This window comes from Pavona decussata, unplaced genomic scaffold (assembly GCF_977016875.1).
Source record: "Pavona decussata unplaced genomic scaffold, jaPavDecu1.1 SCAFFOLD_98, whole genome shotgun sequence".
NCBI lineage: Eukaryota > Metazoa > Cnidaria > Anthozoa > Scleractinia > Agariciidae > Pavona > Pavona decussata.
In genome coordinates this window covers 672,501-682,402 of record NW_028145514.1, presented here as the reverse complement: position 1 = coordinate 682,402, position 9,902 = coordinate 672,501, and the positions used below count along the sequence as shown (strand labels likewise).

At 41.5% G+C, this 9,902-nt stretch overlaps 2 protein-coding genes across 2 annotated transcripts; both read right to left on the bottom strand.

Annotated features, from left to right (window-relative positions):
* Positions 1-6,265: 6,265 nt before the first annotated feature.
* Positions 6,266-7,407, bottom strand: LOC146472508 (uncharacterized). Its single transcript, XM_085119318.1, has 2 exons — positions 7,260-7,407; positions 6,266-7,161 (listed from the first exon to the last, which is right to left on the bottom strand). The coding sequence occupies exons 1-2, from the start codon at positions 7,333-7,335 to the stop codon at positions 6,893-6,895; spliced, it is 345 nt and encodes a 114-aa protein (XP_084975444.1). The 5' UTR covers positions 7,336-7,407; the 3' UTR covers positions 6,266-6,892.
* LOC146472507 (uncharacterized) lies at positions 6,266-8,668 on the bottom strand. Its single transcript, XM_085119309.1, has 3 exons — positions 8,382-8,668; positions 8,187-8,289; positions 6,266-8,058 (listed from the first exon to the last, which is right to left on the bottom strand). Exons 1-3 carry the CDS (start codon positions 8,666-8,668, stop codon positions 7,417-7,419), a joined length of 1,032 nt encoding a protein of 343 aa, XP_084975435.1. The 3' UTR covers positions 6,266-7,416.
* Between the last annotated feature and the right edge of the window lie 1,234 nt (positions 8,669-9,902).

The following is a 9,902-nucleotide window of genomic DNA, read 5'->3' as shown; positions in this document are numbered from 1 at the left end:
CAATCGAATAGATATATCGAGTTTGGACCAAATGACAGGGCCAAGGTAAATAAGGCTGTGTTTCCCATAAGCAACAGTCCGAAATCTAGGCATGACGAAATCATGGTTACGACTATCATTTGAAATAATGGCTATTTGGGTCCTTTACTCCCTTTATTGATATCTCTGGCGCAAATTGTTTAGTCTCATTACTAATCATCATCCCCCTCCTCGGTTATTGCATAAGTTATCTCGAGTCCGGCCTTGTCAGGTGACTTATTAAGCATCTTATTGAAAAGCTCTGGAGAGACACAACTGACAGGTGCTCTTGCGGTGAAATGCGGACAGTACATTTCTATAGTGACATCGTAATTCTGAAGGCCCTTTGCGGTTGCGCGAAATGGAAGAAGTTTATAGAACACATTGCTTCTATCGACCACCAAGACAGTCCCCAGTCCGTCAGTTTTTAGATTGGCCGTTCTATAACTGCTACGGCCAGTGGCTGCCTGCATCCTTACAAATACCTTACGGATAGAATGCAGTACACGGTTGCAAACGGGACTCCCTCAGATAAAGCAAAAGTTACAGCTGGTATCCCACAGGGGAGTGTCCTGGGTCCAGCACTCTTCTCGCTATACACTTATGACCTACCAGGAGCTATCAAGTCTGCAATGACTTTCATATACGCGGACAATACAACAATTTGCTGCATTGGTGATTCAGTGGACAAGGTCATAGTTAAGGTTAACATGACCCTCATGGATTTAACTACATGGTGTAAACAAAATTCGCTAATCCCTCAGCCCAAGAAATGTGAAGGAACGATCCTCAAGAGAAAGAAATTCACTGGGCCCTTACCAAGCTTGGTTTTAAATGGCAGCAGTATCAACTGGATGCCTCACTCTAGATTATTAGGGATTACTGTAGATGATAAATTCACATGGACCAAGCACTTCAGATCTAAGTTATCTCTTCTGAAGCAAAGTCTCTTCTTGCCCAGATCTATGGTTTTGGATCTGTATAATAAGGTTATTTTACCATCTATAACTTACGCACTACCTATTTGGGTGGTGGGGGGGGGGGGGGGCAAATAACCAGAGATTTGCAACCCAGGAGGCAATACACTGTCGCGCTGCGCGACTCGTATGTAACCTGCCAAAGGACACACCCTCAACTAATGTTCGCCAGCTAGCCCACTGGGCCAAGCCCTCTGATATATGTAAAGTTAGACTAGCCACCCTAATATTCAAGATAAATTTTCAGTTAGCACCACCATGTATGGAATTCATAACAAAGAGTCGCTCAACCACACACAATCTAAGAAATGCAAATGTTCTAGCCATTCTTTTTTCTAGTAGCTACTATATGAAAAACTCTATTGCGTACTGAGGTTCCTACGTTCCTACTGATCCTGTGTTCCCACTGATCCCACGTTCCTACTGATCCTACGTTCCTACTGATCCTACATTCCTACTGACCCTGTTCCTATTGATCCTACGTTCCTATTGATCCTGTGTTCCTACTGATCCTACGTTCTTACTGACCCTGTGTTCCTACTAATCCTACTTTCCTACTGATCCTGTGTTCCTACTGATCCTACGTTCCTATTGATCCTGGACCGCTCGTCTTTCGTTACCCTTTTTCTTAATGATGTCAGTCAGGTCGTTTTCCCTTTCTTCTTAATGACGTCAGTCAGGTCGTCGTACATCAGCCATGAGCCGAATTTTCGCTGAAACATTCGCATACAATTTCGAAAGTGTCAAGACAATAGCGCTTTCGAAAATTCGTCGAAAGTTCGGCGACATTTCGTTTCGTTAAAAAAATCGCTGGTTTTCGTCGAAAAGTGGCGAAATGCCTCAAGATTCGTCGAAATTCGCTTTCATTGCTTTTGCACAGTACTGTAGGTGTTGGGATTTTAATTGTAAGGACTTTAATCGTTGCATTGATTGGCTACAGCTGGCCGCTCAATCATTGTTTAGGATATCTGGGCATCCAGAAGTTTTTACTGCCATTATAATAATGATAATTACATTCGCGTCACATAGACGAGCGATTTTCCTCTTCTTGGACGTGCTATACAAAAAACAAAAACGAAAAAATGCAAAAAATTGCCAAAAGCATACCATGAGATCATGGCATCATTTAGAGAACGAAAACAAGCGTGGTCACGTGACCAGTTTGAGATGGCCCTATAGTTAAAACTGTTCCTTAGGATAAGTTCAAACTTTGTGGAAAGTTTCATACTTTTATCACCAAAGGCACAATTTGGCCAAATTTTGCAGTTTATGGTTGGACTAATTATCTCACCTTTAATAGTTTATGAGACATTTCACTAGTAATTTTCAACGCTCTCCTGAAGTGATCGATGGCTTTTGATTTATTCCCGCTTTGCCACAATTCTTCTCCCTTTGTTGCATTTTCATTGCGAGACCTTTAAAGGCAAGACAAGAAAGTGAGTTTACTTAATAAGTACTACTTAAAGTGTAATCTCGGTGAATTGACCCGCGATGCGATGATGTTGATTTCACACCTAACCTTTCGCGTTTCTCTCTCATTATTTTCTTGGCCTCTAAATTCTGCCCATCAAACACGGCGATGATTCCCAGAGAAAGAATTACAGCGAACAGCCATTCAGGATAATCAAGAAACCTGTAAGAAAATGTGCAAAAAAAAAAATTAGAAAAAGTGATCACAAGCTTCCAAATATTTGAGAGCAGAAGATAAATCAAACTTCAGTTTAATGATTTCAAATAAGCGTTTCCACTTTGCTATCAAACAACAAATTTCTCTTACTCGTTCGTTGTAATACCAAGTCCCAATTTCTCCGCACAACCGAATGCTCCTTTGCACAGATAGCAGGAACAATCTACGCCAATTTTCTTCCCTGTGTAGTGTCGAAGATGAGTATCTGTTGTGATTCTTTGAAGTAATGTAAGCAGTCCTTGTATGCCCATATCTCTCTCAGTGAAACTTTTGTTTTGGTCTTTACGCTAGCTACATAACCGATCAGGTGTTTTGATAACCGGTCTTTAAAACAGCTTTTTGTATTTTACTGCCTCGGAGAGTGCCTCGAGAGAAAGTTCCACTTCGGCGGTCAGTTGCAAATGAGGCAATTTCAAGTTTTGGGACCATCATGCTTTTCGAACCGTGTCCAACCTCCTCTGATTTCACTCTAAACTGATAGCAAACATTTAGTTTGGCAAGGCCTCACTGAATAAGACGTTTTCCTTTGGAATTTAACATCTTTATCAGGTCTTGCCCTATGAATAGACTATAAAACGTGTCAAAACTGTTATAATAGAAAACAATTGCCCTCAATTAAAGTTTCATACCTTGAACCAACTCCATCATGACACTCTTGTAATCTTGCTCTGTCTCCATACAGCATGATCGTTAGCCACATCCACTCAGACAATGTCGATATTAGATAGTGCTTGAGGAGTGGGAGCTAGGTGGTTAGGAACAACAAGTAACATAGTCAGGGCAACTCTGATCCACCTTGTCTCCATGTGTTGGCATGCAGTTTTGAACGTTAAGGGATATCAATCAATCAATCAATCAATCAATGAATCAAAACAGACTTTAATAATCACTCGCAAGGCTCTTCAGTAACTATTTACAATATGAATGACTAATACTAATATCAGTACAAAACCAATACAATATACTAATATCTACATATCTACTAATTGACTGCTAGTCATCTGACAAATTGTCTCTTTCATTCAGCAGGTTGGTTTTCAGAGAACCTTTGAAGGCCTTGACTGAGGTGGAGGATTGTAAACCTTTGTCTAAAGAGTTCCATAGAAAAACTGCTCTATAGTCAAATGTTCGTTGCCTGCTACAAGTCTTATATAAAGGGATACGAAGCTTATCGTTATTACGAGTTGTGCGATCATGAACAGCTGATCTTTTTTTAAATTTTATACATAAGTAGTCAGGTGCTAAATTGTTTGCGCATTTTGTATGTCATGACAGAATCTCTAAATTGGAGCATGTCATTTATTGAGAGCCAGTTAAGTTGTTGCGGTAGTGGTGTCACGTGGTCATATTTCTGTGAACCTCGGTAATCAGCTGAAAATAGAGTCTAGCTTACAAGCTCTATTAAATGCAGTCTGTTGGGTGTCAAATTGCTGTTCCCCACACAACTGAGGACCTCAAAATCTCTGTTACTGTACCATAAGAAGTAAAGCGCAATTAAATTCAGATTGCCAAATACAATTAGTTAAGTTACATTGACATGGATGTTACTTCTGTATCGATTTCTCTCAATCAAGAATAACTTGTCAGAACAATGAACTACTATCAACGATAACAATAATAAGTTTTTACTGTAACAAAATGACATTTTCAACAGGGCTGTTATCAGTTTTTTTATACGGTATGTCCTCAACTGCAACAAATTTGTTCCTATAAGTTAAACCAACAAGAAGCCAATTCACTTGAACACAGAGGTTCCATCAAGAAGCTACAGTGAATAGGAAATATCGTGGGTCACTAAAGCCCATGGGTCGGAAACATTGCCCAAAATTAAACCTCACCTGGCCAAAATTGGAAGGAGCTCCACAAGTTTTCTGAAAGTGGTGCCTGGTGGTGCCCCTTTGGAAATTTCAAATATTTTGACCCTGCCATTCTGCTCCAATTCTGCTCGTAGTGAGCGACACGGAACTGTTCTGTGGTCCTGGTTTAACAGGACTACTGTGAAGCTATAGATGGTGCTTCGTTGCTGGCCACCACCACGCCCTCTTTGTCGTCCTCTTCCTCTACCTCTTCCCTACCAACAGTAGTTGTTATATCATCTGTACTGAATGCAGGCCCACTTTGGTCTGCAAATGCAGCCCTGATTTCTGCTGCAATGGCATTTGCTGATCGTGCAGCCTAAAAAAATACGTGTATCAAACCAAAATGTATAACAAAGATAGATGTTTTGTTGGGAGTTAGTTTCTAATGAGCAGATTTCTGTTAGCACTTTACCCAAATATGTAGATTCTTTTTTAACGTACAGACCTGTATATGTAACCTTAGCAGGGAAAATGCAGGGATAATGACATTCAAAGAAATAAAAAAAGATGGCACCATGAAACCTCTAATAAGCCTTGTTAAAATTTATATCATAATAAACTGCCTTCATAACTTCATTTAGAATTTTAAACAGACTTATGTTATCAGGGTTTTGAGATCTTTAAAAGTAACATGCTCCCATAAAGGATTCAAAATTATACAATGAATTTTAAAAGAGCTGTAATGCATACTCCACTATAAAACTGGATGTAGAAGTTTACATATTAATGACAATGCACCAAGAACACCTTTAAAGACAACAGTACCTGTAGTGTTGTGTTTGTAGTCTGCTGGGGATTATCAGCCCAGGATTCAAGTAAAGTGAAATTATTATTTTTATTATTATTATGATGACTTCAATAAGCGTTGAAATATTTAGCACGACCTCACTGTTAACTCAGTCGCAAGTGTTATAAAATATGGCGTAATTGTTTTGGTTTATATTCTCATAGATCCTGAGATCCTCGAAGTCTCGTTGAGGCTAAGCTCTCAAAAAATACTAGCACAAATGCTAGCAGTGATGTAAATAGATCGATGCGAGAACAGTTGCACTCGGCGAACACAGAAAACATTGTAAACCACGATGTAGATAAGGACATTCACCTTTCGGTTGTCTGGAGGAATTTTCTGATTAAATACTTCTTATTATTGAAGAGAATAACCTTTCAATGCCAGGAAATATGGACGAAGCGCTTCAATTATACGCTACTGTGCTAACAGAACTGCAGTCAATCTTTTAGTTTAAAGTGTGATTTTATTTGATTTTAATGTTGATTTTCATATTCCACTTGTATCACTAGCAGCGAATCACTATGTGCGCCTTCTCTTGGGGGCCAAAAAAGCCACCTCTGTCTAACTCAGTGAATATTAAAGCTACGGCAGTGAGATTGTACGCCTGAAAATGTTTTCTTTGAGGTCTGCAACATGAGTCAACCACCAAAAAAACCATCTAAAGTAGTAAAAATCAATTAAAATCAATAAATAAGAGCTAATAGTCAGGGAGCATGTGTAATCCCGTGGGATTTTTATGGTGAAAGCAAACCACCTGCCAAGATGTGTTAAGGGGACCCTAAGGAACACAAACAATGTTGTCGGCAATTTTGTAACCTGCACCGATCGCCGCTATTGGGGGTAAAATTATAGACCTATATGGCTCAACATGGAATCGAGGCTCGAATATAAAATGGCGTGTAAATACAATTAACTACAGTAAATGTCCACAAAATTACCAGAAATCTTTAATATAGTCTATCTTATACATATCCATAGACTTAAGTACTAAATACTGATCACGTGATCAACACTACACGAAAGCGAGGCTGGTAGTTGGTTGTCTTCAAATAAACATCAAAATCATAGTTCTTTTTCTGGAGTTGTTTAGAAAAATGACTACAACAAGTGAACTACGTGATAATATGTTTTGTTCACGTGAACTGAACTATATTTGAATATGTTATGTTCACGTAAGATGACATGGAAGTGAGGCTGAGCTCGCCGGCACTTGTAAGGCCTGGTCTAAGCATCGAGCCAATGTCGTGCCGAACCAAATTATTTTCCGAAAGTTGGCGCTTTCAGTGCGAAGAAGAAATACTAGATAATGAAAACAGAACTAACCAATCTGGCGTTTACAACTACTGCCGCGCTAGCGTCGCGCTATCGTCAAACTAAATGGAATTACGTTGGCTCGAGGTTGCACCAAGGGCGTCATGTTAACCATAGCAGGTTAACAGGTTTATATAATTATTACTACCCAAAACCTAGTCAGGCCTTTGGCCATGATAACTGCTTTAAAAATAGTACAACTGATCCAATAATGCACTGTGGTCTATAGAACTTGGATGTCAGGTAAGAATCATTCATCATCCTCGTCTTCTTCGCTGTCATCACCCTGCTCATCCGATGTTTCATCATCACAGCTAACATTCTCAACCATATGGACATTGTCACACGCTTCTCCTGTCTCGTCGTTGCTGCACCTACATAGATCTGTGCAAGTGAGACCCGACCTTCGACAGCTACACCTGTTGTTTCCGCATTTGCCCTTCCCACAGCCACACTTGACAAGATAAAGAACAGCGTTGGGTGCCGGCTGCAGTCTCGTCATCACTGGCATCCATTTGTCTGAAATATAAAAGAATAAGGCAATGCATTAAAGTCTTTTCGATCAAAGTGTTGAACTTGAAAGTTTATTACTATATCAACCGTTTATTTATAATAACCTTTGTCCTTTTTCCATCCATAGTTCTCTGGTGATGGAAGGTCTGGATTAGGGACTTTGTCATTGGCCCAGATCATGGCTTGGTAATGCGCTCGCTTAATGGCTTCTCGGAGAGCAGCTTGTGTAGGCGGTAGTCGTTCTGATTCCGCCTGTTTTCTTCAAGAGAGGAGCCATCTTAGATCTTTCAGGCTGGATATCTTAGTCTTGGGCAGGTAAAGTTGACACACAAGCTTCTCTATCGCATAGAACATGCCCGCTGTGGGAAGGATGGTAGAGCCGAGATCTGCAAGTGCAGTGACACACTCTTCATCAGCTTCAAGAAACGCTTTCCAGCATTCCAGCTTCCCTTTAAATGCAAAGTTTCCAGTGACATCAGCTCCGCTCCAGGCATGAAAGCCGGGTAGTGCTGCCGTTCTAGCTGCTCCTAAAGCGCGAACAATTGGACAAAGCTGGATATTTCGGTGGCGCTGTCCTCTTCTGTTGACGAATGAAGTGTCCGCACATAGTTCCGGGTAACGTCTGAGGGCCAGTACAAACACGTCAGTGTCCGGCGAGAAGATCTTGATAGTCTTGGCTCCTGATGCGGTGGCATCTATCGCGTGTAGCAGGATTTTAGTATCTGCCTCCTCTTGGTCGCTATCGAGGTACGCCATATCCTTGTGTGTAGCCCTACACTTACTACTCCATGCAACCACCACGTGCAAACCATTCTGACGTCCCTTCTCTAGAGTCTTGCTGGCAAGATATTGCGTCAGTTCATTCTTGGTGCTCACATGTGCCAAAAGTCCCTTCATCGGTACCTGCATAAGAAAGGGTGTACTAGTTTTAGTATCTTTACCTCTATATCTGGCCCTATTCTTCTTGTAGTACATCATACTATATATAGATAGGATCACTGTTTTTGGATGAATAACCGTTGATTGTATACCTTGGAAATCTGAGTGGTGTCAGTAATCTTGTAGCTGATAGGTTCCAAGCCTCCCTGACGAAATTCGCGAGTTGCGGTCTTTAAAGACAATGGTACATCATACCTAAAAGCAGAATAACGTGCCCATTAATATAAGTTATTATAACTAATATAAAAACAAAGGTTACAATGTAAATATCAGCGGGATTGACAAACCTGTCGAAAATAAGACGAATTTCATCTGCATCTCGGTACTTGTTGAAGATCGTCACTGTGAAATGATCGGCCAGATCCGAGCAGGTCTTGATCCAATCCGGTTTTTCCAGTGCTTGTACCTCGGCCATACCATCTACAATGGAAACCTTGATCTGCACATCTGCATAAGCCAACTGGTCAGTGGGTTCAACCTGCTCGACTGAACTGTCACTTGAAAGCTTCTCTAGAATGCTTACCAAGGCGCTCTTTGTGGAACAGTGCAGCATATTGCCATCGGCGGCAAACATTGATCATGGAACTACCGAGAACTCGTACACTCCCACTGCCTCTTTGATGTCTATCTCAGGGTGGGACTTGCAGATTACCATCATCCGCGCGAAGAGACATCAATCTTCCTTTACCTCGATGATCTTATCCTTTGTAGCCACCCTAACTGTTTTCCCAGTGGACTTCCACGTTAGGAGCTTGCACTTCTTCACCACATCCCAGACGCTCTTCTCGGCTGTCTGTATCCGCTCGTTAATGAATGTTCCGAACAGCTTGTTACCAATGACGCTTTGATCGCAGAGATCTTTCTTCACTTTCTCTGGCATGCGCACTTTCGTCACTAGGTTGAACAGATCAGGGCCTTCTACTGTAAACGGGTTGGTGAAGCGTTGAATACTAGCGGTCAGCTGCTGGACGTTCCTTTCTTCACGTAGCCTTACAGATGTGGTGAGGTTGTGATGGCTAGTCTGTGTCTTAGAAGAAGTACCTGCCATCAGCTTAGCTTGTTCTGCCAGTCTTGCTAACTCAGGTGCAATCAAAAAATACTTCGTGCGTGCAGTAGGGTTCAGCGTGATGCCAATCAATCCACCTGAGACTTTCATTGATCTGTTGACGTGTTCAAGCGCGTTGTCAGCGCCAATGGCACAGAATGCTACCTTCGCGTTCTTGTTCACCACCCAGTTACCATTCTGAAACTCATGGTAGATTTCAGGATCGGTCTCCTTTACTATCTCCATATCTGCCAAGTAAACAGGAATCATGCGAGCATAGTTTAACATGTTGTGCGCAAAGAAGTACTTCACAAACAACTTTAGGGCTTCTAAATGGAGATCCCAGTCTCCAGTCCGCACGGCTCTGATAAACATCATCATCTCCATAACCATTGCCATGTACCCTCGGGTGAATTTGAACAGTGGACTATCCTCATGATCTGCATCAAATTGCTCCATCTTTGCAGCAAGCTCTGTTGAAGTGATGCTCTGTGCCAGTTCTTCGTGCTTTGCTTTAATATCTTGTTTGTCGCCTTTTTTACACGCATCGCTTAACTGGTTGGCCAACTTCTCGATAATCGTGCGTACAGCTGGGTGTCTCACAAAGAAGGCTTCCTGGTAGAGGCTGAATAGAGCTTGTAATGTAACCATGTGCGCTGCTTCTCCTCTCTTCACGTGGTTACCACCAAGAATCTGTTTCACAGTGGAAGGCCCATAGAGATCTGACTCGACCCAGCACATGTCCAGCTCGCTATTCTCAATG

Excerpts from the sequence above, each read along its gene's own strand:
- LOC146472508 (XM_085119318.1), bottom strand. The coding sequence starts at position 7,335 with ATGATCTGGGCCAATGACAAAGTCCCTAATCCAGACCTTCCATCACCA. Across the intron at positions 7,162-7,259 it reads TGGATGGAAAAAGGACAAAG|ACAAATGGATGCCAGTGATG; the intron begins GTTATTATAAAT and ends TTTATATTTCAG.
- LOC146472507 (XM_085119309.1), bottom strand. The coding sequence starts at position 8,668 with ATGTTTGCCGCCGATGGCAATATGCTGCACTGTTCCACAAAGAGCGCC. Across the intron at positions 8,290-8,381 it reads ATTCGTCTTATTTTCGACAG|GTATGATGTACCATTGTCTT; the intron begins GTTTGTCAATCC and ends TTCTGCTTTTAG. Across the intron at positions 8,059-8,186 it reads ACACCACTCAGATTTCCAAG|GTACCGATGAAGGGACTTTT; the intron begins GTATACAATCAA and ends TTTCTTATGCAG.